The sequence below is a fragment of the Mesoplodon densirostris genome, chromosome 7 (genome assembly GCF_025265405.1).
Source record: "Mesoplodon densirostris isolate mMesDen1 chromosome 7, mMesDen1 primary haplotype, whole genome shotgun sequence".
Taxonomy (NCBI): domain Eukaryota; kingdom Metazoa; phylum Chordata; class Mammalia; order Artiodactyla; family Ziphiidae; genus Mesoplodon; species Mesoplodon densirostris.
Genome location: NC_082667.1, coordinates 10,438,026 through 10,463,980, shown reverse-complemented (window position 1 = coordinate 10,463,980; position 25,955 = coordinate 10,438,026). Strand labels below are relative to the sequence as shown.

The 25,955-nt window shown below is 60.6% G+C and overlaps 1 protein-coding gene across 2 annotated transcripts in view; it reads left to right on the top strand.

The window, feature by feature from the left end:
• DAGLA (diacylglycerol lipase alpha) overlaps window positions 1-25,955 on the top strand; it is a 62,148-nt gene that overhangs the window by 17,951 nt on the left and 18,242 nt on the right. Inside the window, exons 2-6 of one of the 2 annotated variants that reach the window (XM_060103795.1) lie at window positions 18,203-18,341; window positions 18,747-18,958; window positions 20,573-20,674; window positions 21,251-21,389; window positions 24,831-24,918. In XM_060103795.1, the coding sequence (XP_059959778.1) occupies window positions 18,247-18,341; window positions 18,747-18,958; window positions 20,573-20,674; window positions 21,251-21,389; window positions 24,831-24,918 (636 nt within the window). In that variant the 5' untranslated portion in view covers window positions 18,203-18,246. Of the gene's footprint in view, window positions 1-18,202; window positions 18,342-18,746; window positions 18,959-20,572; window positions 20,675-21,250; window positions 21,390-24,830; window positions 24,919-25,955 lie in introns of those variants that run through there. The other variant, XM_060103796.1, reaches the window with a different exon arrangement.

The following is a 25,955-nucleotide window of genomic DNA, read 5'->3' as shown; positions in this document are numbered from 1 at the left end:
AGGAGTTCCCAGGAGAACAGGATTAGAAAAGGCATCCTGTGCAGCGAGAACGGCCTGTGCAAAGGCACGGAGTCATGAAGAGCTCAGACCCTGCAGAGCGCTCGACTGTGGCGAGTAGTAGAGCAGATAAAGGCCAGGCTGCTTCATCAGCGTGAGCCGTTCAACCCCAGGGTGGGGTCTTCGAGGAGGAGTAGACAGTGCCCCTCTGGCCCCTCTGGCTGCTTGTGGGGCAGGGCCAGCCTGAAGCAGGAGCCCTGCATGGGGCCCAGTGGGGCCCTAAGCAGCTGGAGGGAATTCCGGGGTCTGACTTATGGCTGCCCTGAGTTTGGGGCCAGCAGGAGCATCCCTTGCTGGTGGAGCATCCCCTGCTGGTGGAGCAGCCTCTGTTGGTGGAGCAGCCCCTACTGGTGAAGCAGCCCCTGCTGGTTGAGCCATAGGTGAGAAGTCTCCCCCAGGGGCTGAGGCCAGGAGGCCATGAATGAGCATGCCCTCGGAGGGTGTAGTGCAGACTTCCACGGTGCTGCCCCTCGTTCTGTGACCTGTCCCAGCTTCACCCCACATCCACGTGGCACTGGACAGAGCCCCCATGAATCGAGACCCTAGTCTATGCCAAACTGCGCTAAGTGCTCCCACGCGGGCCTCCTCCCATTTAACCTTCACGAGAGCGGTGCACGTGGGCATCACCCCAAGGTCCTGAGACTTGTTCAGAGTCACCCAGCCAGGACGTGGCCAAGCTCCAGGCCCAGGTCAGCCTGCACGTCTCCTGCGGGTTTACGTACCCTGTCCCCTAGAGAAGTCTCGGTGTGCAGGGTGGGGTGGGGGTGACCCACAGTATTTGCTTTTCCCAGCCCTGCTTTTGCTGCGCCGCCAGCACCTGGCTGACTGTTTGCCCAAGGATTCGTCCTCCAGGAAGACGGGTGGGGCTGGACGGGGGTGGCAGGCAAGTGGTCCGCTGCTTCTGGGCTTCCAGCTTTTTTTGCATAACTGAGAAGGGCTGCACTGCCCATAAGCGCCACACCCTGCAGTCCACGATGCTGCCCCAGCAGCGCCTGGCCTCGCCCACGCAGAGCATGTGACTTTGCAGTGCTGGGCCTGGCATGCCTGGCGTGCCAGGGCAGCAGTGGCAGCGGCAGCTGGACAGTCAGCAAGGAGCAAGAGAGGTCCCCAGAGCCCTTGTGCAGGGCACCAGTGTGGAGGCGAGGGGTGGCATCAATGGGACTTTTGTGTGGCCAGGGTCAGAGGAGCACATGGCCCAAGCCAGGAGCGTTCCACCAGACCCCTCTGCCCCGTCCTTTCCTGGGGTTGCTGCGCCTGTCCACGGCCCCTGCCCTTCCTCCCAGCGAGGAGAGCCTGCCTGGATTCAACCAATCCTTGGCCTGCCCTCACCCCCTTTCAGAAGAATCAGCCCCAGGAACTTCCCTGGCCCTGGGCCCTCCCCTGCGCCTGCCCTCCTGAGAGTGGCTTTCGCTGACCCAGAATGTGCTGGCGGCTCCCTGAGGCCAGGGGCCTGGTCCTCGGGGCCAAGGGAAACAGATCAGGTAAACAGAGGCTGGGAGGGCCTGGTGTCCCAGGGGAGAGGGAGCCCTTTCTTCCCCGGAGCTGGGACCCCAGGGAGACGCCTGCATTAGCTGGGCAGGGAGCCGCCACCTCCCTCCCTGCAGTCCTGCCTGTGGCTTCAGGCCTGGGAGGATGAGGAATCTCGCCTCACTGCGGGGTGCCCGCCTTGCTTTGCACTGTGGCCTTTAGCAAGCCCACTGCTGTGGCCTGTGGTCACTCCACCACTTGGTACCTGTCAGACAAGCGGTGAGGAATAGCAGGCTGTCACCAAGAGGCTGTACTGCACCCACCATGGGCCAAGAGCTCCGTACACAGAGGGGAGCCAGGAGAGCGTCCTCGCTCAGGCTTGGGGACAGCCTTCTCAGGTGGGTGCAGCTGCAAGAGGTTGTCCAGTCACCCATGCTGGCCCTTGGGGGGCCGGCTGTGTGCTGGGGCTGAGGAGGCCGCCTGGTCCCTCCACCACCACCTCTTACCTGGGGAGCAGGACTGACATGGGAGAGGGGAGTGCTAGTCCCCTTTAAGTCACAGTGGCCGCCAGGCCCTGCTCAGCCCTCTCTCCTGCTGCTGGTCAGGGATGGGTGCCCGCCTGGGGATGGACACAGAGTCTGCAAGCTCGGGCGGCATTTTCAACAGCCCCATCGTCAGGCCTTTCATCCAGAAGGAGGCTCCTTAACGCACCTTGTGCTCAAGCAGCCCCTGCCAAGCACTCGACTGTCACCCCTGGGAACGGGAACGCGAACGCTGTGAGGCTGGTACCCTCGCAATGTCCGTTTGCAGGTTGTACTTTAACCACTCAGATCTTATCTCCCACCCCTTTTACAGGAATCGGGGCTCCAAGAGGCTGCAACTTGCCCACAGTTAGTAGCGGCCGAGCCCAGTACCAAGCCTGGATTCTCTGACTGCGAGCCCCGTGCGTCTCCCCCTCTGCCCCCGACTGAAACCAAAGTGCTAATAAATGAGCACATTGATACATAATTCATCCCACCTTGGATCCCTCTGGCCTTTTTTCTCTGAGGAACTCTGAGCCCTTCCCAGACGTGATCTCATGTGTCCTCCCAAGGCCCAGAAGAGTTGAGAGGAGGCCAGGCGCTGAGGGTGGTGGAAGGGCCGCACAGAGCAGGCCACGGGGCCTAGAAACCAGCCTGCCTGCCGTCCAGCCCCCCTTTAGCCCTCTGCCTCTGGTAGGGGAGATGCTGGGGCGGGGACGTGTCTCCCGGTGGGCCTGTGCTCTGCCTCTGGTCTCCCGATTGTGTAGGTGTGAGCCAGGAGGAGAAGGGACGCTGGGAGAATCCTGATGAGGCCCCACGGTGGGGGGGGGGGGGATGTCGAAGCCCAGGGCTCTGTCTTAAAGGGGAGTAATCACATTGTGAGGCTTTTTATAGTGCTTTCCTTCTAAGAAGCCTCCGCTCTGTCTTGTTTGTTCTCCTCACATTCCTAGGAAGTTGGCAGAGAGCAGATGAGGGTCACGGGGAGGACGCAGAATGAGGATCTGCAGGACAGGCCCTTCACCAGGTCGTCTCCCGTCCCCCAGCAGCCCAGGAGGCAGCCACTGTTCCCGCCTCCATTGTCTGGAGAGGAAAGAGGCTTAGAGGCTCCAGGGCCACAGGCGAGTCACTGACGGCCTAGGTTTTGGCCTCGGTTCTGATTGATTTAAAACACTGTGCCTGGAGTGGTCCTTCCTGGCCCATCTCCCTCCCAGGGCAGCCGTTCAGTGGCATCAGTATTTCAGCATCTTCCCTGGGATTGTGTCCCCCAGGCAGAGGCCGAAGGCCCTTGGCAGTTGAGCGTTCAGGGGAATAAAAAAGCGAGTCCTGGGGAAATGGGAGATCGCTGAGGCTCTCAGAGGGGAGTCATTCCCCAGGTGTTCCCTTTCCTCCTTGCTGACAGCGGGCCCCAGGATCCTGGGGAGCCCCCCTGGCCACCCGGGCTGCAGGCACATGGGTCCCTCAGGGACCCTGTCGCTGGGAGGGGACTCGAGTGCCCACCATGTCCCGAGAGCACGGCCTGCGGTGCCCTCCCCGCTGCTGTGCGCCCGCCCCCCAGTGGCAGGTGGGCACTACAAGCCACCCTCCCATGGACAGGCCAGCTCATCAGTGCGGTGGAGCCCCTCAGTGGGGTGTGGGGCTGGGGTGGTGGTCGGCCAGCAGACAGAGACACCCTCTCCCCGAGCCTGTTCCCCCTTCTGTAGGGGGTTCCCATCAACTCTGAGGTCTCCTCTGCCTGAGTTACGGCCCCCTCCGTGTGGCCATTATCTGTGGTCAGAGCCAGTGGCCGGAAGAGTAAGAAGTTGAACACTGAAGGAGAAATGCCTCCAACCTCAAGCTCATTGTGGGGAGCCCTCAGGTGTGGGAGCAGAGCCCAGGGACCACCCCTGAATGGGTGCCTGCTGGACCGGCACCCTGGCCTGTGGCACACCCGAGGGCACGACAGGGCCGAGCTGAAACTCTGGGGAGTGCGTTCCTCCAGGATCGGGTGAAGCAGGGCGTGGTCCATCCTTCCCAGACTGCAGGAAGTGCTCCAGAGCCGGCCGGCCCCGGTGTCTCAGGGCTCCGAGGGCTGATGCAGTGCCAGCCCCTCCGCCTGTCCAGTTGCACGGCAATCAGGTTGGGGCATCCTCGGCAGCGCCCATCCCGTCTGTCACCACTGTCTGCTGAGTCTCAGTCTGAGCCCTGCTCCTCTCCCCACCCCCGTCGTGCCCGCCTTGGCCCGGAGTTTCCCACTGCTCCCAGGATGAAGCCTGGCTCACAAGACCCCAGGAGCGTCTCCAGCTTGGCCCTCCCCTCTGCTCCCGTCTGGCGGGTCTGGTCTTTAACCCATCCTCCAGGCTCTGCACGCGGGCCTCTTCCATGTGTTCCCCCGCTACCCTCTCTTTGTGGCCGCCTTACTCCGTCTTATCCTTCAGATCTCAGCTCCGGCCCCCAGCTCTTAAGACAGCTGCCCCTCACCTCCCTGCTCAGGCTCCCACACGACCCCTCTTCCGAGCACAGGTCGTAGAATTTTTCACCGTTGTGTGTTAAGATAAGCTTGAAACCTCTTTCCTTCTAGCCTGTCAGCTCCTGGAGGGCTGGCCCCACCTGGGCCTTTGTTTACTGCCACAGCCCCTGGCATGTAGCGGGCACTCCGTGCGGTGGAGGGTGCAGGGTGGCTGCGTGCATGAACTTAATTTTCACTAGGCTTCACCTGTGTCCACACCCCCAGGCCCCACCTGGGGAGCTGTTCCCAGCCTCTTCTCGCCTCACGTCCCGGCGCCGCCCTAAGCCCGGGAGTCTGAAACCAAACTCTGGCCACATGTGAGGGCTGGGGTCCTCACCGCTGCCAGGCCCGGGGCCGCCTCGTGTCGTGTGCTCCTGGGTCAGCCCAGCCTGGGGTTTGGGGCCCGGGTCCGCCTGGGGTCTCTTGAGGAGGGAAGGGCTCACTCAGACGCCTGCCACCGATTAGAAGAAGGACAGTCACAGTCGAGTGCATCCAGGGAGGCTTCTGGGGAGATGGCAACTTTGGAAGCCAGGTGGGGTTGCCGAGGAACCGTGGACGGAGGAGGGGGCCGGGGGCCCGGGGTCAAGAGGCCTTGGAGCCTTCGGGCTTGAGGACGGAGGTTGCGGTGGGTGGTTACGGGCCTCGCCTCCTGTCTCCTCTGTGGGTCGGCCAGGCCTTTGCTCTCTGGGGACCCAGTGTCCCCGGCACTTGCCACCAAGGTGGTAGAAAGGACGGTTGTGGGGGACGCAGGGTCGGGAAGCCGCAGCCGTCCCCTCAGTGTCAGGGTCTTCCCAGCCCTGGCGGGGGCCCCGCTCAAGGTGGGGGTGGGCTGTCGGGCTGCAGGGACGTTCTTGTCAGGCAGCTCCATCTGACGCTGGCAGGGAGGGGCACCCAGGAGGCCCCAGAGCCCACGATTCTAGGTCACCTCCTGCACCATCCAGAGGCAGGAGTGGTATTTATAGCAGCCAGCAGCCGCCAAGGGTGGGGCAGTCAGCAGGAGCCGTGACGCAGGCCGCCCCCCTCTGGTCCCCTAGCTCTCACCGACTCCCTCACCCCCCCCTCCGCCCCACTCCAGAGCCTTCCTGGGCAAGCGGCGAAGGGCTGGGCCTGCCGAGGGAACAGGCATTGTCGCACTCCCCACCCCGAGCCCCAAAGGAGACAAGGTGCCACTTTCTGCCTGGCAGGAGCCTCGGCCTCAGCCGGTCTGGCCAGGACCCTGTCCATCTCCTGAACCCCAGGCGGGCATCCCATTAGCACTCAGTGCCCAGCCCTGCTGGTCTCTTTCGATGACGCCGTCAGCTCTTGTTGAAAGGTTCGTCCCCTGGAGTCACCAGCAGCTTTGCCGACCTCCCCGGGGCCGGCAGGTACAGTGAAAGGCCTGTCTCATCCCTACTGGTAGTGGGCAGTTAATGGGGCCATGGGCACCTGCCCCAGGTTGACTGCGAGAGGCCCCGCCAAATGCCCGTTAGCTCCTTGCCATGACCTTGTTAACTGGTTGTGGAGTGCCACGCAGGGCTGGAAGCGCGGGCAGCGGTCCAGCCCTCGGTCACCAGGGCTGTGCCAGGCAAGTGGCCCCGGCTCCACCTCCTGCCACACCCAGGGAGGAGGCCGGGAAGCAGAGGCCACAGAAGTGACAGTGTGACGAGGCTGGGGCCCCAGGCCCTGAGGGTGAGTCCTCTGGGAAGGAAAGTGACACCCAGCTCCGGAGCCCGAGGTTGGGCCCTGCTCTCTCCCAGCCTTCACCTGCCCAGATACAGGGCAGGACCGAGGGGCGTGAGGATGCAGAAGGCTGACCTTTATCAGGTGCCTGATGGGGCAGCCCCCGCTGTGGAGGCCAGTGCTCCCCCCATTGCTAGTCTATGTGGCCCCGAGCCTCTGGGCCCATCCCCCAGGCCAGGAGAGAAGCAGGGGGAGGCCAAGGTTTCCTCCTTGGGGGCCTCCAGCGTAGCAGAGAGGGCAAGGCGGGAGCGCCCGGAGCCCGCAGGAAGGTAGGCTGCCACGTCACTGGTTAGCCACAGGCTGGCCAACCAGGACTGGGGCTTAAGGCCAACTGGACAGGCCCTGAGCTTCGCCGGGGAGGAACCCCTGAAGTGAGCGGGCGTCTGGAGAGCAGGAAGCACCGGGCAGGGCCCGCTCCATTGATGAGCAGGAGATGGACATGGGAGCAGGAAATGGGCTTGCCCAGTGGCAGGGCCGGAGGGGGCGGGGTCGGGAGTGGTTGGGAGTTTTAATCTTATTTAAAGGGCAGTTAGGAGCCCTAATGCACTTTTGAGGAGGGGGTGGATTTAACTAAAACTGTAAACGGGTACGCACGTAGCTAATGCTACCAAGCACCCGCTCTGTGCGGGACCCGGCTCTCAGCACTTCACAGCTTTGAACTCACTTTGTCCTCTTCCACGAGGGAGGCACTGTCATCACCATCCCGTTTTACCGAGGAGGAGGAAGCGGTGGTTGATTCGTCTTGGGAAGTGACTCTGTGCTGTACGGTACTTTTTTTTTTTTTTGGTGGTGGTATGCGGACCTCTCACTGTTGTGGCCTCTCCTGTTGCGGAGCACAGGCTCCGGACGCACAGGCCCACTGGCCATGGCTCATGGGCCCAGCCGCTCCGCTGCATGTGGGATCTTCCCGGACCGGGGCACGAACCCACGTCCCCTGCGTCGGCAGGCGGACTCTCAACCACTGCGCCACCAGGGAAGCCCTGTACTGTACTTTGACGGTCACGGCTCAGTGCACGTCAGAGTGGACAGAAGCACTAGGACGAAAGCCAGGTCCAGCCCTGTCCTCCGTGCAGTGGCTCTCGGAGCCCGCACCGCTTCCTGGAGGCCTGTGGTCACGTGCTTGGGTCTGGCTTTGTCATGCCTGGGGAGGTGCGAGGGGATGAGGGGCCCGTAGGCGTCTCTGAGCACCTGGCTCAGTGTTTCCTTTGGCCCTCTGTGGCTCAGGTCAGGCAGACACGTGTGATGGTCGAATTAGCTTGGGCTCCTGGGTGGAGCCGTCCTGCACCAAAATAGCAAGTAGAACTCTAGAAGTCAAGGCCAGAGTGGACCTGACAGGTCATCCTGTCCAGGGCCTCTCAAACGTTTTTAAGCACTGAGACTGTTTAGCTCAAACACAGTGTTACAAGGAGCCCCAATATGTAAAAGCGGTCAAAGCTGCTCTGACCATCATAGCCTGCAAACCCTAGCCTGCTGTGACCGTCTCCCCTCATCTGGGGGTGTCTGAGGGTTTCCAGAAACCCACTTGGGAGAGCACTGCCATCCGCTCACTGGGCACAGGAGAGGAGGGCGACAGAGGGGCAGGGCCTGGGCTGAGGCCTGAGGGCCGTTGGAAGCAGCACCTGCCACCTCCAGCAATGCTCTGTAGGGGACAGGGGACGCTGGCCCTCCGGTCACACACGGGAACTCTGCAGACCTCCTCCCCTGGGAAAGAGCTTGTGTTACGCAGTCACTCGATCCCTGCCTGCTTCTGCGATGCCCCGGGAATGGTTGAAGTGAAACTCAATAGCCTGAGTACGGGCCTGTGCCCTAGATGGCCGTGCTGCCCGGGCAGGTGGCCCCTCCGCGGATCCTCCGCGGCCCATGCAGCCTCCCGGAGTCTGGAGAGCATTTCCCCCAGTGCAGGCAGAGGAGGCGGGCGCGATAGGACCGTGGTGGCACAGGGTATGCTGGGCGTGCGGGTGGGTTCCCAGAGTGGGGGTGTCAGGCTAGGTCTGCCCATTTAGCATCCTCATTAGCAGCCTCGCTAGGGGGCCCCTCATGAAGTGGAGGGTGCTAATTCCTCTCAGAGGTGTTGCCAGCACCTGGAACAGGGAGTCTCTTCTCAGAAGCTCTTGGGAAGCCGGCCAGAGCATTGCAAATGAATGGCCTTCTGGGGGCCCCCCAGGCACTGGCTCGCAGGAGAGCAGAGGCCCTGGGGGAGGTGAGGGGTGAGAGGGCCTGGCGGGGACTGCCAGTAGGATGCAGCACTGGGCAGCTGGGCATGAGCAGTGGGCTGCTTCCCCTCAGGGCATCCAGCCACTGAGCCACTGAGCTGGGAACAGACAGACAGGGGCATTCCGCAGGAGCACAGGTGTGGCCTTGGGCCGGAGCTCCCCAGTCCCAGCTGAGCCGTGGGATGGCGATTCCCATCTCGGTGGCTCTTCGTGGATTAAGGGCCAGTGAAGCCTCAGCCTGGCAGGTGGGGCTCCTAGGAGAAGCTGGCATCCCTGCCTGAGAAGGTAGGTCAGGGCATTATGTAGGCTGGCACGGATGAGGGCAGGCATGGGTCAGCCTGGTGCCAGGGATCGGGAGCAGGGCCTTTCCGTGTGGGAGGCTTGACTTCCCTCACGGAGACGAGCAGCCCTGCCACAGCTCAGGCAGTGAGGACGAGGTCTAAGCGCCCTCAGGAGGGATGATGGGTAAATAATAATGAAATCAACTGATACTTCCCAAGAGCTGAGTGCTTTGTATGCATTATTTCACTTACTCCTTATGACTCCCTGTGAAGCGGGTACCTCCATTGTCCTCTTTTGCAGATGAGGAAACTGAGGCTCCGAGCAATGAAGGTCACAGGCAACTAGAAGTGACAGAACCAAGATTCAGACTCGGGGCTGTCCCACTCCAGGGCAGGAGGGAAGGCAGCGGCAGGCTCCTTCGGTGAGCCATCACCCTCCAGGTGCACGCATTTGAGAGGGTGGGTTCCAGGGGAGGCGGGGTAAAGACGTTTCAGCGCATGAGGGACCATGAGAAGACCACAGGGGCAGCACAGAAAGGACTCCGCCCGGATAGAAACAGACCTGGGATGGGTGCCTGCATCCATCCAGACAGACGGGAGGAACTGGCCAGGGGCTGGGAAACCCAGGTGCCGCGAGCACCCATCAGGACGCCAGCAGAGCCCGCCTCTCTGGGCCGCCCCAGGGCACCTCTTCCCCGGGCACCAGAATGAGTGTGGGACAAAGGCCATTCCTAGTTTCAGGAAAATAAACAGTCTCCAAGGAAGAATTCAGAAATAAAACCCGGCCTGGCCAGAGGGGAACCTCTTCCACTATGGGAAACAGGTCCATTCCGGCCCAGGACTAAGTAAGCCCTGGGGTAACCGCCCCCCCCCCGCCCCCAAGGAGAGCACGGGGAGGGCTGAGGAGTAGCCACGGGAGAGTCCTGCTGCGTCCCGGGCCCTCCCTCCTCGTCCCCCAGCAGCCAGCCACTCGCCCAGAACAGCTAGTTGATTCCCAGGGAGCTGGCTGGTGTCAGTGACAGGGCCCGTGGCAGATGGCAAATTCTGCTTGTTGTAGATGAGTGGAAAATAATTAGCGTGAGAACAGAGCCTCTGTGATAAAGGGAGCCCTGATGAGGGCTCGGGAGGGGCTGAGAGCACAGACTGGAGCCTCGCGGCCTGGCCCTCACCAGCTGAGTGACCTTGGGCAAGTTTCTCAACTTCTCTGGGCCTGTTTCCTCATCTGTAAAGTGGGTTAACAATAGCACTTACCTCATAGGGTTGCTCAAAGGATGAAATTAAAGTAGGTAATATCTGTGAGCTGCTTGCTACTACTATACCTGGCATGTAGCAGATGCCACATAAGAATTTTTTTTAAATAACTGGTGATAGAATAATGGTGGGAGCTATTTCCGGGTCCAGCCCAGCATGACCGTAGCCATGGCCCCCAGTAGTTGGGGCCCCTCCTTTTCATCCTCTCCCCTGAACTCTGTGCCCAGCTCCCAGATTGCTCTTTCGTGGGGAGGGGCTCTGGCCAGCAAGCCTGTGGATGTGGAGAGAATGCAGCAGAGAGGCCTGGCTTCGAAGCCTGACTTGGCCTCCCAGTCCCTGGGTTATTTAACCTTGGAGCCTCGGTTTCCCTATCTGTGACATGAGAACAGCCATACCCACCCATGGGCTCGTGGTGAGGGGCATAGGAGGCGCTTCCCCTGGTCCTTCAAGCCTGCCCTGGTGGGGAGGGCCGGGAAGGGGCTTGCGAGTCTGAGACTCTGCGGGGGGAGGGGAGCAGGGGCAGCAGCATCCCCCTCCTGCCCCCACCGTTTCAGCCCCAGGGCCTGGGCGTGTAAGGACCCATCTCTTGCTCCGGCCTCAGCCCCGGGCTGGCTCGGCTCTGCCTTCTGCTTCGGCACAGCTGACGTGTGAAAAGCAGCAGCTTTTCGGCCCCTAACTTGGGTTGCACACACCCAGGCCCAGGCTGGCTGTGCACGTGGCCCCCAGCCCACGCGCGCTCCTTCTCTGTCGCCTCCTTCGCTGCCCTGCCCCTCCCCATGCCTCCCAGAGCCCAGCTTCTGCGTGGGACCCCACACCTGGGAGGGAGAGGGACTTGAAGGGCTGAAGGAACATGTGGGAATAAGGAATCGCACTGACGGGCAGAGAGTTTTCCTTTGAAGGAACTCAAGGAGGCTACTTTGAAATCCCAGCCCTGCCTCGTCTTTGTCCTGGGATCTTCGGGCAAGCCATTGCCCCTCTGTGACCTCGGTTTCTCCATCTGTAAAGCTGGAGTGGTACCCCTACTGTCTGACAAGGCTGGAATAAGAGGACGCATAAAGTTTCTAGCTCTGGGCCCACCACCCACGCACCTCCAGGCAGCCTGTGGACCCACCCCCGACCCCCGGGCTCAGTTTTCCTTATCTGCAGAGTGGGGCCAATGCCCACAGTCTCCCCGTGGTGGTGTGACCAGGAGTCTGGAGCCACAGGAAGACCCAGAGAGCTCTTTGTGGTCCCTGAGGCCATGGCCCGTCACTCCATGGGGGACACGGGCCGCCTGCTCCTGGGTTCAGAAACAGGCCTTTAGCTGAATCGTGCTCCTCAGAAGCAGCAGGTAAGACACGGACTCTGGAACTAGGCTGTGTGACCTGGAGCAAGTCACTTCATCTCATCTGTAAAACATGGTAATAGCAGTGCCTACCTCACAGAGTTACTATGAGGATTAAGTGAGTTATGTTTGCAAAGGGCTTAGACAAGGCCCAAGACATGGTAGGCAACTGACAAATGCTGGAGGGAGCAGAACAAGTGGGTCCCCAACCTCAGGTGGGCTGAGCTCTCCTCCATCACCCTGGAACCGCCCTGCAGCCTCGTGAAATGATTCCAGTTAATACGTGCGGATCCCCTCTCTCTGCAGGTGCTCCCTCATTTAAGCCTCACGAGCCAGCAGAGAGATTAACTAGCTCCCTTAACTAGCCACACAGCTAAGAAGTGGAGGTGCTGGGATTTGACCATCCCTGGAGCCCGTGCTCTGGACACGGCTAAAGAGGGCAGGAGCCGTCTGCCAGCCCACGTAAGCCAGAGGGCGGCCCCTGGTGAGCCCGCCCCAGCTGGGACAGAACCTCTGGGGGCCACCCCTCACCCTGCAGGCTGCCCGGGGTCCAGTCTCCCTGCAGTCAGTCCCCCAAGTCAGATGCACCCCTCAAGACTAGTCAAGCTCCAGCACCCAACACAGACAGACCCAGAGGGTCTAGCAGGCAGCAGGTGCCTGTCCCTTTCACTGTTTTTGGAGCATCTTCTCATTTCAAAGCCCTGTCACATGGGGCATCCCATTCATTATGGGAATGGGAGTCCTGGGCCCTCCCCTCAGGGCCCCAAGGCTTGCAACACCTTACAGAGCGAAAAGAGTCCTTACCCAATTTCCCTTTTAACTTTGGCCACCAGGAAGCGTGGAGTCTAATGATAGTATTACATGTAGCTCCTGTGAGGGCCTTTATGCCTTACACATGTACAACAATTTCCCCAACCTTCTATTTTAATCTACTTACTTTTTGTTCTGAAGTTTGTTTCTACATTTATATTCCCCCTTTTCATTGTTTGTGGTGCCTATATAGGTACATGCAGCCTCAGCTGTGGATGTAAATAAATACTAACAAATACAAAAAGACAAGCCTCCCCTTAGTCCAGGCTCCTCATTCTTCAGAAGAGGTAACTGAGGTCTGGAGGGGTGGTGACTTTCTGGCCTGGGGATGCTGCCCTCGGTCTGGGACTGGTAGCTGTGGCCCGGACACCAGGCCTCAGCAGGTAGGGCTAAACGGGGTCTAGGGAAGGTGGGCTTGAGGCTGAGGTGTCCTCTTCTTCACCAGCTGAGCTGCAGAGTGATGGGGACCCCACCCGCCGAGAGGTGGAGAGCTAGCCACTGATGACTCTGCGTGAAACCGTACAAGTGATTGATGCCTTCTTTCGGGTTGATCTCCAGCGAGGGAGCTCGTGTGGATTTTGCCGGCTTCCAAGAGAGTTATGTATCAAGAGTGCAAAAGAGAGGGTCTCAGCCCGGGCTCCCTGGGGCGACACTCTGCTAATGGGAGTGCCTCTCGGGGAATTCGAGAAGGGCGTGCTGTGAGGAAGGGGAAGGGATGGGCCAGCTTGGGGACTCCGTGTGTTCAGCAGCAGGTGGCGTGGAGGTAATGGGAAAGCTGGGAGCCGCTGGGGCCTCTCTGAGCCTTGGTTTACTCACCCATAAAAGCGGGCCCCAGGACTGTTTCCAAGGCCCCTTCTAACCCTGACGTTCCTGCAGTGGATGTGGGCTTTGGACGGCAGAAGGAAGGACCTGTGTCTCTTGCCTGCTCAGCCTCCTGCTCCTCTGAAGATGTGGGGCAGAATCTCTGAGCCTCAGCCTCCTCGTTCTTGGATAGAAATATTTAGCGGAAGAGCCAGATTCACTGAGCACCTAGTCTGTGACAGGTGCTGGCCTAAGTGGATGACTCACTTAACCCTTGTGACAATTCTGAGGTAGCTACTGTTCTTAGCCCCACTTTAGAAATAAGGAACCATGGCACAGAGAGGTTAAGTAACTTGTCCAAGGTCACACAGCCAGTAAGTGCAGAGCCAGGACTCAGACACAGCCTGTTTTTGAGAGTGAGGCTGTTACCCTGCATCACTGCTGTGAGGATGGCAGGATTAGTCCAGGACATGGGAGGTGCTCAGTTGATGTCAGATGTATCCCGGTGGCCTGGACCTGGCTGTCATCCCTTCCTTCAGGCTCAACTTCTAGCCCATTTTTGGCCCGGATGCCTGAAGCCACCTCTGCCAGGTGGGAAATCTCATGGGCTGACCTAGAGGCTGCTGGTGACACTGGACGGGCCTCCTACAGCATCATCCTGTCCTCTGTGGTTCACATTGACCCTGGTGTCCTGGCCCCCCTGCAGGCAAGTGAGGTGACCTCCCATGTCCCACCAGCCCCGAGCTGGAACTCTCTGTCCCGGAGGCAGCCCGTGCCCTCCTCCCTTCCCTGGGAGCTCTCAGCACCCCACCAGCTGGGACCCACTGCCAAGGGGCACTTCTCCCTGAAACCTGCTCCCTGGACCAAGCCCAAGGGGACCTTAGGATCAGGGGATGAGGCCCAGCCCAGGGCGCTTTAAATAGCAGCCCCCCTGCTCAAGGCCCGTGGCGGGAGCACGTTACCCTGTCAGGGCTCGTATGTGCTCAGTCCGGCCCTTACTGATCAGCTGGAGCCAGTCATGGGCATCAGCAGCACCTGCCCAAACCCCAGCACCTGTCGCAGCTCACCCTGCCACGAAGTCCCCAGAAGCCCCTCAGGAGCCCTGTTGATATGATGCCCCCCACCCACCCACCGTGAATGGAGCCCTGGGCTCCGCCAGGACCTATGCAGACCTCTGTGACCTCGTCCCAGCCAGCTCTCGCTGCAGCCTTCCGTGGGGGTGCTGTTGTCCCCATTTTGCAGCTGAAGAAACCAAAGCCCTAGCACAGTTAAGACAGCCAGAGGAGAGGATGGTCAGGGAGAGCGCTGGGGAGGGACATTTCCCCAAAACTGAAGGATTTGAGCGAAGATGGGAAGGAGCCATGCCTCCAGCGCTTATGGCAGCTGCTTCAGGGGGATGGAGCGGTGGTTTGGAGGGGCCAGGGCTGCCCAGGGGGAGAGGGGCTGTGAAGGAGAGCAATGCTGCAAGGCCCCCTCCCTCCTGGACTCTCGGTTGAGCTGGGACAGGGATGGGCAGCAAGGAATCAGCAAGTTTAAGACAGTGTGCCCAGGGCTACACTGGGATGAGGGATCCCATAAGGGAGCAGCCTGTTCTGCATGAGAGGAGTGTGGGTTGCTGTCAGGGACGGTTTCAAAGGGGGCTGACTTTTGGTTGGCCCCGAGAAAGATGAGTAGGATTTTACCCGGCCGAGGAACTGGGGTAAACAAAGCACAGATTCCAGTGAGGTGTTTTTAGGGAGCAGCAAGTCTGGGGGGTCAGGAAAGGAGGGTGAGGCAGTGTGAGAAGGGGCTGGAGTGCCTCCCCAGCCAGAAGGCGGCCCTGTGCCTGTCTATGCCTGGGATCCTTAGGGCTTGGGGAGTATCTTCCTGCTCCAGGATTCAGAGAGGGTAAGGCACCTGCCCAATGTTGCACAGCCTGCCTGCCAGTTACTGAGGCCATTAGCTGCTGCCTGAGAGGCTTGGACTTTATCCTGCAGACCACTGGAGCCATGGAAGGTTTTTAAAGTAGGGATCAGCATGTGCATTTTAGAAAACAGTTTTGCATTTTTAGAGAGAGGAACCCCGAGAATGATTAATACTTAACTCGGGGGCCTGAATCTCCATCAAGGAAATTGGGCTTTGTGGGTGGAGGAAGAAGGGGGCCTTGGAGTGCCACTCAAGTCATTGCATCCACGTGTGGGGTTGTCCTGGTGCCCCCACCTCACACCTGCCTCTGTTGGGGGGGTGCCCAGCCAGGGGCATGGGAGGCGCCCAGCAGTGCCCCTGTTCTCCCCTACCCGCCGGCGGGGGCACCACACCTCCCCTGGAAGTGCCCCTGGTCTGGGTAAGGAAGGGAGGCTGTGCGCTGCCCCCACTGAGGTTACTGAAGGGCACGAACCCTGTGCCCTAGGGGAGGAGAGCCAGAGGTGGTGCTTTGTGGCAGACCCGGACCAGGAAGTAGCCTCTGCCCTCCCCCATCCTGAGACATTTCCTCCGGATGAAATCACATCCCCAGCAGGGGAACAGGCCCCCATTGTGAAGGGCTGGGGTCTCGAGAGAAAGGGCGTCTTTCAGGCCCTTAAAAATAGCAGCCCTGAGATGTATGAATCTGCATGGAGTAGAGTGGCCCATCCTCCCCCCAGCAGCAGCACAGGCCCTGTCACCCCCCAGCCCACACCATGACCTGGTGGTGACCAGCTGGAGAATCCACTAGCCCAGGCCGGGGAGGGGCTGCTGGTCCACCGGGTTCACGCACTCTCCCTCTGCTTCGCCCGCCTGAGCTAAGACCGTCGCTGGCTTTGTCCAGCACTGCTGGGCCCTCTCGTATGGTCCGCACTAGACCCTTAGCAGGTGGGGATAATCGACACTTTACAGATGAGGAAACGGAGGCACAACTAGTAAGTCATACCTTTAGTGGGTGATGGAGCCCGGGTTGGAAGCCAGGCAGCGCTGGGCCTAGGATTCTGTAGTGGTGGGCTGGGCCCGGGTGCAGGCTGGAGGGCGCGGGGTGTGGTCCCCAGGCCTGTGATGGGGCACCCGGTGGGGTCAGCCCGCAGCAGCCCTGCCACGTGACCTAGGTGGGACTGGCACTGACCACAGCTGTCGGCTGGGCACTCCCTGAGCTGGGGGACAGAGGCTGCCACTGGCCGTATCACTCCAGGGTCTTGACAGATCTTCGGCCATTTCTGCAGGGGTGCCAGGCTCACCCCACCTCTCCTGCCTGAGAGCAGGGAGGGCGGGGCCGCTTGCACCCGAGGTTGTTAAGTGAATGATACGTGTGAGTTGAGGGAGTTTTAGCCATTCTAGAGTCCAAGAGGTGAAGGGCGGGGGTGAGAGCAGGCGATTGGGAAGGGTTCACCCTTGCATCCCTGAGAACGAGATGTTCTAGGCTCCTGGCAGGGCAGCTCTCACCCGCCAGCCCCTCTGGGACAGCCCTCCCCTTCCTCTGCCGGGGTCTGGCCTGATTAGAGTGGCGCTGCCGCACCTGCTGGGACCTCTCAGTCACCTCATTTGTGTGCGGGGCCCCTGAGCCCAACCCCACGCTCCAGCTCACCCTCCGTGGGCCACCTGGACTCAGGGAAGGGCTGTAGAGAGCTGGCGGCTGAGATACCAGCTGTTGGCAGCTCTGTCCTTCCCAGCCCTGCTGCCACCCATGGAGTCCCAGCCCCTCCCATCCCGTCCGTCCTTTCAAACCGGAGCCGGTGCGGTCAGCCACTTGTCACAGTCACAGGACTGGAGCCCCAGCCTCCTGCAGTCCCAGACCCCCACCCCCGGACACCCCGCCACGCAGCTCCGCGCTCTCCATCCTTCTCCTGCTTCCCAGAATCCGTGCTCCGACTCCTCCTTGGAGAGAGTGGGATGATGTCACTTCCTGAGGGTGGGGGGAGGAGTAGGCACGACCCCAGCAGGCTAGCCCGCCAGCCTGCCCGCCAGGCCGCCACCTCTCTGGGAGCAGCCTGGCAGCGGCTGGATGAAGTGGCTGCACCAGGGAGAGGGCGACCGAGACGGGCTGGGCTGGACGTGCTGGCCGGCCACCTGGCTCCACACCCTGTCGCCCACCCTGAGGGCCGCGCCCACCGGCCGGGGAGCCTTGGCCACTTCCCGAGTGATGCCGGTCTCCGCAGACACTCTTTTTCCCTGGAGCCGTCACCGGGGAGAGGAGGACTTGCCGCCCACCTCTGGACCAGGTGCCATGTAAGCCTCTGCCAGCCTGGGGGCAGCTGCCCACCAGCACCCAGCCTCCCGCAGCAGGGGTTCCTCCGCACAGTTGAGCGCAGGGCTGCCCCGGAGCCCCTCACCCGTGTCTCCCGGGCCCCCCCTGTGGGGAGCCAACCAGCCAGCGCCCCTGCCCTGGTTCCTGGGGCTCTAGGGAGGTGGGGGGGCCCGGATTCCTGGGCCCTCCTCCCTGAGCTTGCCTGTGGCTAACTTGAATTCAGCTACTTCAGAGAGTTGAGATCTGGGCGGTAAAGGCTGCATGGCTCAGGGTGGGTGTGGGAGCAGTGGTCGCCAGGAGGATGGGATACCCGCAGGGGCTTGCCCACTGCCCTTCCGGCAGAGGGGCTGGGCACCCCAGCGACGCTCCTGACCCCCTGTCTCAACCACGTCCTTCCCTGCCAAGAGGCATAGCTGTGATTGGGAATTCTGTCTGATGGGTGCAAAATCAAGTCATGGAGCGTGCTCCCAGCATTCCAGCAAAGCACGAAACGGAAGACATCATTCCGCAAATATTTACTGAATACCTACTGTGTGCTGGGTGCTCCCATCCTCCATGTGTGGCAGCCCCACGCATGCCCTCACCCCCACCTTCCCCAAGGCCTTCAGCCTTCCACCTGCCTGGCTTGGCTCATGCCGGGAGACAGGCTCAGGCTTGGCCTGGGGAGCCCTCACTCAACCCCAAGGACAGCATGGACTGGGCAGCAGGCGGTGGGTGAGGGGGCTCCCTGATCCCATGGAAAGGGAGGCAGGGGTGAGCCCAGGTCTTTAAGGGAGCTGAGCAGTTCCTGTTGGGGTGACCCCAGGCAGAGCTGATCCCAAGGGGTCTGTGCCAGTCTTGGGGGGAGGAGAGTCCTCAGGGGTAAGGCTGAAGCCAGTGTCTGGCTGCTACAGTTTTAGATATCGGCTCCAGGGGGTGGATACAGTGGGAGGTGGATCCTGCCCAGGGATGGGCCTGAAAGCCCTGGGGCTGTAGGGCCTGGGAGAGACGCCTCTGCTGCTGGGCACGCCTGACCAGGAGCACGGTGGCCCTGGGTGCCGCAGCAGCCCGGGAAGCCTCAGGGTCCTCTGCTCTGTTTCAGGAGGTGAGCGCCAGGCCCGCTGAGCCTCTGCAGAGCTGCCAGCCATGCCCGGGATCGTGGTGTTCCGGCGGCGCTGGTCTGTGGGCAGCGATGACCTCGTCCTGCCAGCCATCTTCCTCTTCCTCCTACATACCACCTGGTGAGTCTCGGGGCCACGCCACAGGCCTGGAAGGAGGCCTTCTGGCCATCTGTCCCAACCCTGTTGTGTTCCCAGCTTGCCGGAGTTGGTGCTGAAACGGCTACGCCTTTAGGGCGATACCCCCGTGGAGCCCAGAGACCCCGCGTGGGCACAGCCGGACCTGACCCCAGCACTGGGCAGAGCTGCTGTGCGGTCTGCCCACAGCTGGTGGCTGGGCTCCCTGCTCTCGCTCCCCTGTCCCTGGATGCCCGTGTCCTCAGAGGGACTTGCTGCCAGGTAGACAGTGGTCCTGCTCCCAGAGCAGTGAAGCCCTCCACCCCGAGTCCAGGCTGCGTGCGGCCGCCTGCCAGAGGCCATGGGAGGTGCGTGGGCCGCCTGGCCCTTCTCATGTGCACGTTCCCCCAGGTTTGTGATCCTGTCCGTGGTGCTCTTCGGCCTGGTCTACAACCCGAACGAGGCCTGCTCCCTGAACCTGGTGGACCACGGCCGCGGTTACCTGGGCATTTTGCTGAGCTGCATGATCGCTGAGATGGCCATCATCTGGCTGAGCATGCGCGGCGGCATCCTCTACACGGAGCCCCGCGAATCCATGCAGTACGTGCTCTACGTGCGCCTGGGTAAGGGCCCCCTGCCGTGGGTGAGGGGGCCGCTCTGGCCCACCCCCACCCCCACCCTCCTCCTGGGCCCAGCGTTCTTTCAGCCACACATGATGGGCTGGGCCCTGTGCCAGCACCGGGGCCAGCAGCGAACAGGCAGACTTACTGGGCCCGCTTCTGGACCGGGGGTGGGCAGACTGCGGCCTGAGAGCCAAGCGAGGCCCGCCGTCTGTTTTTTAAATAAAGTTTTATTGGCACCCAGCCACACTCATTCATTTAGTACTTATTGCCTCTGGCTGCTTTTGCATGACCACAGCAGAGCCAAGTAGTTGTGACGGACGTTATGACCCACAACATCTAAAAATATTATTTACTCTGTGGCCCTTTACAGAAAAAGGTTGCCGACCGCTGCTCCATCTAGGCTGTGCATATCTCTTCAGCTGCTTTGTGATCCTTCCCCACACAGCCCCCCACCCTCCCAGGGAAGCCCCCTCAGGGGCCTGGACCAGCTCCCGGAGGACCCGCCTGTCTCCTCTTCCTTGGGCTCGGGTCCCATCCGCCTCTCCCAGTCACTCCCGGTGGACACTCTTGTGCTCCTGTGGCCTGTGCTAAGTCCTCTTCCCGTGTTAACTCAGGGAGGAGCCATTGTTGGTCTCATTTTGCAGATGAGGAATCTGGGGCCCAGGGAGGTTACTTTGCTCTCTCTTTTTTTTTTTTTTTTTTTTTTGCGGTACGCGGGTCTCTCACTGTTGTGGCCTCTCCCGTTGCGGAGCACAGGTTCTGGACGCACAGGTTCAGCGGCCATGGCTCACGGGCCCAGCCGCTCCGCGGCATGTGGGATCTTCCCGGACTGGGGCACAAACCCGTGTCCCCTGCATCGGCAGGCAGACTCTCAACCACTGCGCCACCAGGGAAGCCCCCTACTTTGCTCTCTTAAGGTCACATGGCTAATAAGCATATGAGTGTCAGAGCTGAGATTTGAACCCAGGTTGTCTGGCTCTAAAGCCTGGGCTCTCGGCTGCCACACTGGGATGCCTGTAGAGCTGGGGCTTCCAATGCTGCCCCCTGCGGGGCTGTCAGTTCTCCCACCCGCCTCCCTAACCCCATCTCAGCCCTGGGCCCACTGCTCTGGTCTGGGCAGGGCACCTTGGGCAGCTGGCTGCTGGGGTCCCTTCCCTCTCTTGCCTCAAGTGCCAGAGGCCTCCTCCTGGGAAAAGCAGTTTCCATGAAATGAAGACCCCATCACCCAGTTCTCACAGCCCTGTACCATGGACCTTGTCACCCCCATTTTACAAACGAGGAAACGGAGGCTCAGAGAGATTAGGTAACTTGCCTAAGATATGTCTGATCCCAGAGTTCATGGATATAGTTCTAATTCCTGAACAAACAGAGAAACGCCTCTTGGTCATGCACCTTTGCAGTCACCTTCTCAGGGGGGCGTCGGGGCCTGAGGGCACATGAGTAGAACCGGTGGTGGGAACGGCCACACTCCCTGGGCCCTCTGCGCCACGAGGCCTGTGGCAGGGGCGGCGGGCAGTCTACTGCCGAGCTGGCCGGGCATCCTGTGGCAGGAGGAGCCGGGCCCAGGTTCCAGGGCCTCCCCATCCTTCAGCTGGGGCCCTGCTCTCCTTGCAGCCATCCTGGTGATCGAGTTCATCTACGCCATCGTGGGCATCGTCTGGCTCACTCAGTACTACACCTCCTGCAATGACCTCACTGCCAAAAACGTCACGCTCGGTATGTTGGTTGGCCCGGCGGTGGAGCGGCCGGGGCCAGCCCTAACCCTAACCCTAACCCTAACCCTGGCATGGAGGGCACAGGGCCAGGTTAGACAGGGCAGCCCCGGGATGGAGGGGACGGGGTCAGCCCTAACCCTAACCCTGGCGTGAAGGGCACAGGGCCAGGTTAGACAGGGCAGCCCCGGGATGGAGAGGACAGGTCAGGTTAGAGAATAGGAAGCTCAGGCACCGTGAGAGGGAAGCAGTTTCCATGAGGACGCCGGGCAGGTTGCCTTCATCCTGCAGTCTGCCATACCCCCTTGGGGAACCCTGGGTTTCGGGGGCAGCAGCAGGCACAGCACTGCCCGGGGCTCCGGAAACCCACACAGCTGTCTCTCGTGCCAAGGATGGGCCTTGGGGTCACGGCTCAGCCAGGGGACGGCTGTGTGGCTAGAGGCTAGGGCCAGGGCCTTTGGAGGCTTGCTGTTGGGCCCCAGAAGCAGTTGGGGGTAGGGAGGCTCCAGTGCCCCTTCTTCAGAGCCAGAGAGGTGTCCCCAGCACCATGACCCTTGGCTTCCCACGGCCGCCTCCACAGGGATGGTTGTCTGCAACTGGGTGGTCATCCTGAGCGTCTGCATCACCGTCCTCTGCGTCTTTGACCCTACGGGCCGCACCTTTGTCAAGCTGAGGGCCACCAAGAGGAGGCAGCGCAACCTGCGGACCTACAACCTGCGGTCAGTGGGCCGGGCGGGCGGGCGTCCCCCGCGGGGTTTGCTGACGGTGGGCAGAGGCCGGCCCCACACCTCCCTCCCGGCGTCTCAACCTGTGTGAGCCCCGGGCGCCGGCCCAAAGGCTTACCCCAGGTTCCTGGTCTGTAAAGTGGGAACCGCAGTAATTCCTGCCTCGTGCTCTGCTGTGAGGTTTAACAGAGTGATTAACACCGTGCTCATGGGAGGCTCGTGCTCAGTAAATGGCAGCCACTGTCATCATCTTCAGCGCTAACAACACGAGAGTAATGGTAGGAAGCCCTCGGACGGCAAGCCAAGAATTGCGTATATTAACTTGCAGTAACTCGCTCAGGTAGCCGTTAGCGTCATCCCCGTGACATAGAGGAAGAAACAGAGGCACAGAGAGCTTATGTGAGTTGTCTGAGGTGATACAGCTGGTAAATGGTGGGGCTGGGGTCAAGCCTAGGCAGTCTGGCTTTAGAGCCCTTGCTCTTAAGCACTAGGCGAGGCTGCCTCTAGGATTAAGGGGGCTGGAGGAGGTTAACCAAGGAAGGCTTCCTGGAGGGGACATGTTTTGCACAGATGTTTTGGAGAAGGGCGGGGAGGCCATGCCATGGCAGAGAAAATGCGGGAGGATGTCCAGGCACATTCACAGGGCTCCTGTTTATTGAAAGAAAAAGAGAGGGGGCTGCTTCCAGGGTGGGTCACAGTGGCTCCTATATACTGAGCTTCTGTTCTGCGTTAGGCCCTGCTCTGAGCCCTCTCCGCCATCCGTCTGTTTAATCCTTTTGCCAACCCTGCTGCAGTTGTGAGACCCATTCTACAGATGAGGGGTCCGAGTCCCAGAGAGGGCAGGTCACTTGCCCCAGGTCAGGCTGGTGGGGACTGGAACTGGCACTCCATCCCCAGCCCAAGGCAGCAGGGTCAGGAGCCCGCAGCCAGGGGAGTGTGCTGCCCAGGCCCCCCCCCCCCCACCCTCGTGCACCTCTGTGTCCCAGCTCCCCTGGGCCCTCCATGTCAGCTCGGCACTGCAGCTAGAGCCTCACCCATGCCTGGGCTGGCCACATCCCAGCCCCAAATGCCAGGTTTTGGAGCCAAGGCCCCAGAGCCTGTTGTTCTTCCGGGTGCAGCTGGCCACTACCACCAGGACCATTCTGCTCATTCCAAGCACATGCCCCCACCTGGCCTGGTTTCTGGGCTCCTGGGGCCCTGGGGAAAAAACTCTCCCCTCCCCAACTCTGGGTAATTGCCTTTGGGGCCCAGGGCAGCCAACGCCTTTGTAGTTGGGGGTTGTCGGTGGCTGTCATCTGAATTAGAAGGTTTTCCAGCGGTGCCAGGCCCTGTGCGGGTAGTGAGAGTCCTCAAGCTCACAGGTCCCCACCTGTTGTGGTTTGTCCAGCTCTTAAGCGGGCTTGGGAGGGCAGCCCAGGCCACAGCTGGGGTGCTGTGACCACCTCTCAGGCTCTTCCCCGCTCGCCCTCCCAATGGCTCTGAAACCAACAGACGGTTTTTCGAACAGGGACGCTTTCAAGCCTGCTGACCCTTCATCTGCTTCCAGGTTTGCGGCTTTGCACAAGCCCTCCTGCCTCATACCAACGGGTTATTTTAGTGTCTGCCCTCCCTTCACTTTAGTGAGCTCCAGGGCGGGGGGTGCTGGGTCCATGAACTTTCTGTCCAGACTTTTTAATTAATTAATTAATTTAATTTATTTTTGGCTGCGTTGGGTCTTCGTTGCTGCTTGCGGGCTTTCTCTAGTTGCGGCGAGCGGGGGGCTACTCTTCATTGCGGTGCACAGGCTTCTCATTGAGTGGCTTCTCTTGTTGCGGAGCACGGGCTCTAGGTGTGCATAGTTGTGGCACGCGGGCTCAGTAGTTGTGGTTCACGGGTCCTAGAGCACAGGCTCAGTAGTTGCGGCGCACGGGCTTAGTTGCTCCACAGCATGTGGGATATTCCCGGACCAGGGTTCGAACCCGTGTCCCCTGCATTGGCAGGCGGATTCTAAACCACCGTGCCACCAGAGAAGCCCACTTTCTGTGCAGATTGAGTGCGTCTCTCCCTGTCTTGGTCTATGTAGCCTAACTGATGCTTTATGCCAAATGTGTCATTGGCTCCATCTGCCCCCTGGTGGGCATACAGGGTACTGCAGTAGAGTATACAGCACTTAACATCTGCCAGAGGGAAGGGAGGAAATTCTCTGCGAATGTTTAAAAGCCCATTTGGTTAGAAAGGGTTAAAGAATGTGATGCTCTGGGAACTCAGCTTGGCCAGCATGCTGTCCCTTCATCAAGTCCCCAGTAAGGGGGACGTTGGCTTAGGATGTGAGGCTGCCCAAGTCCCTTAGGGCTGGCAGGTCCCAGAAATAGCAATCCCTTGCACCATTTCCTAACCCCCTCCTGTAGCCCTGGAAGGCTCTGTGGCTTTCCCTGTCCTTGTGGCCCATGGCCGGTGGAACCAGGGTTGGGAGCAGGAAGCGGCCCTTAGTTGCAAAGAGGAGCCGAGAGGCAGGGGAGGGGGACCCGGTCTGTCACTCCTGATGGATGCTAAGTGCCTTGCAGGCATCCAGGGCCACCCGTGTCTGCTCCGCCTGACCACCCAGCACCAGGCTCTGAAGGAGCCGATGGGAGGGCACATGTCACAAAAGCAAGCCAGCCCCTCTTGCTCAGTCTGGAAATTTACATTTTTAATATTGGATCTGTTATCTTTATGCTCAAAACACACCGACTTCTGGGCACCCAGCATTGGAAGCGTCTCCGTGAATAATCGGTCAACTGCTCTCCCTTTGGGTGCAGACTCCTGGGTACCCTGACTCCCCATCAGAGCAGCCAGACCCATTGGGGCTGGGGTTGAGGGTGGAACAGACAGGGGCCAGCCATGCAGATGAAGGACAGGGACCCTCTCCCCTCTAATGTAACAGATCCAAGGAGTTGAGGAATGCAGAGCCTCATTCAGCCTCTTAGACTTCCCCAAGTACAGACAATGTGAGAGATCCTTTCTGAGAGGGGAAACAGGTCTCTTGGGCAGGTCTGCTCCAGACCAGGAAACAAGTCGGCAGAGAGGCCAGCACCCTGCCACCATCTCCCAGGGCTCTTGATCTGAGCTTTTGGAGTGGGCCGCAGGGCAGCCCCCAGTTAGGGCTGCCAGCTCTGAAGCCCCCAGAGTGTGCTATTGTCAGTCTGCCAGAAGCTGGGAGCGTAGGCCCTGGCCTCGGCCAACAGTGCACCATCTTAGGCCACCAGGAGCCCCCCAGGGAGAACCCTGCTGGCTGATAGCCAGGTCACTGGCCGGCCAGCCTTGGCCGGACCCAGGCCTATTCTCCCCTAGACCCTCCTACTGGGGAGCCCTTTGCTGGGGTCCTGGGAACAGGCTGTCCTGTTTCTATAATGTCTGGGCCCAGCTCTTCTGGTCGGGCCCTCTGACCTCACACATACCAACTCTCCCCCACTGCAGGCACCGCTTAGAAGAGGGTCAGGCCACCAGCTGGTCACGCCGGCTCAAAGTGTTCCTCTGCTGTACTCGGACGAAGGACTCCCAGTCAGTAAGTACTGGGAAGTCGCCGTCCTGGGGCTCACATCCTGCTGTCTGCGACTCAGGAGCCTTCTCTCTGCAGCTCTGCCGGGTGGGGCAGGGCTGGTCTTTGAGCAGGAGTGAGGTGACAACCTGCTCCTAAGAGGACCTGTTATTATTCACTGAAGGACTCCCTCCAGCATGTGAAACAGCCAAGCCCTTGCTTTGTCAAGGAGACAGAAAAATGTGAAGACCTTTTATCCACCCCCTTTGAACTCAAGAGTTTAGTTTAGGAGAAGAGATACTCAAATATCAGGGCAACCTGAAGACAGAGAAAAGCAACGTCTCAGCAGGTGCAGGTCCCTCTGGAAGATCCGTCCCTCGATGTGCACTGTTAGTCAGTCCTCCGCACCCGCCAGGGCGCTGCGGGTCAGTGGTGGGTGGCCCCCGGGTTGGGGAGGGGAGGCAGGGCCCTAGGGGGCCCTCGGTGGAGCCCCACCACAGCGCTGTCAGGGCCCTTAGGGGTCATCTAGTCCCACCCTTCGTTTTGCAGATCAGGCAGCTGAGGCCCAGAGAGGTGGAGTGACTTACTCAGCATTGCACAGCTAGTTAGTGGCAGAGCAAGTGAGGTCAGGAGACCACTCGTCCCCAAGCCAGACAGCAGGTGCCCTCCATGGAAGCCCCCGGAAGCCTTGAGTGGCTCCTACCCACTAGCAGCCCCTGGTGAGCCGTGGAGTGAGTAATCACGCGTAAGAAAGTCCCTCCCACCCCCAGAGGTTCCCTGGTGAGTGGGAAGCACCCCCCACCCCCACCCCAGGGCTCTTGGGGGAGTCTGAGGGGTCTCAGCTCAGGGCGCGCAGAGGACACACCCACCCCTCCTGGCAGACAGCTTCAGGGCTGGCATTGGAGCCTGGGGAAAAAGCAGAACGTCTTTTCTCAAAAAGGCCGGGGGTCCCCAAAACCTAGGTCCCATCAAACACTGACGGCCTGGGGGTCAGGTCAGGTCAGGTCCAGCCCAGAGAACGTTTTGATCAACTCATGCTGTGTTGCTTAAAAATTTGAATTGGT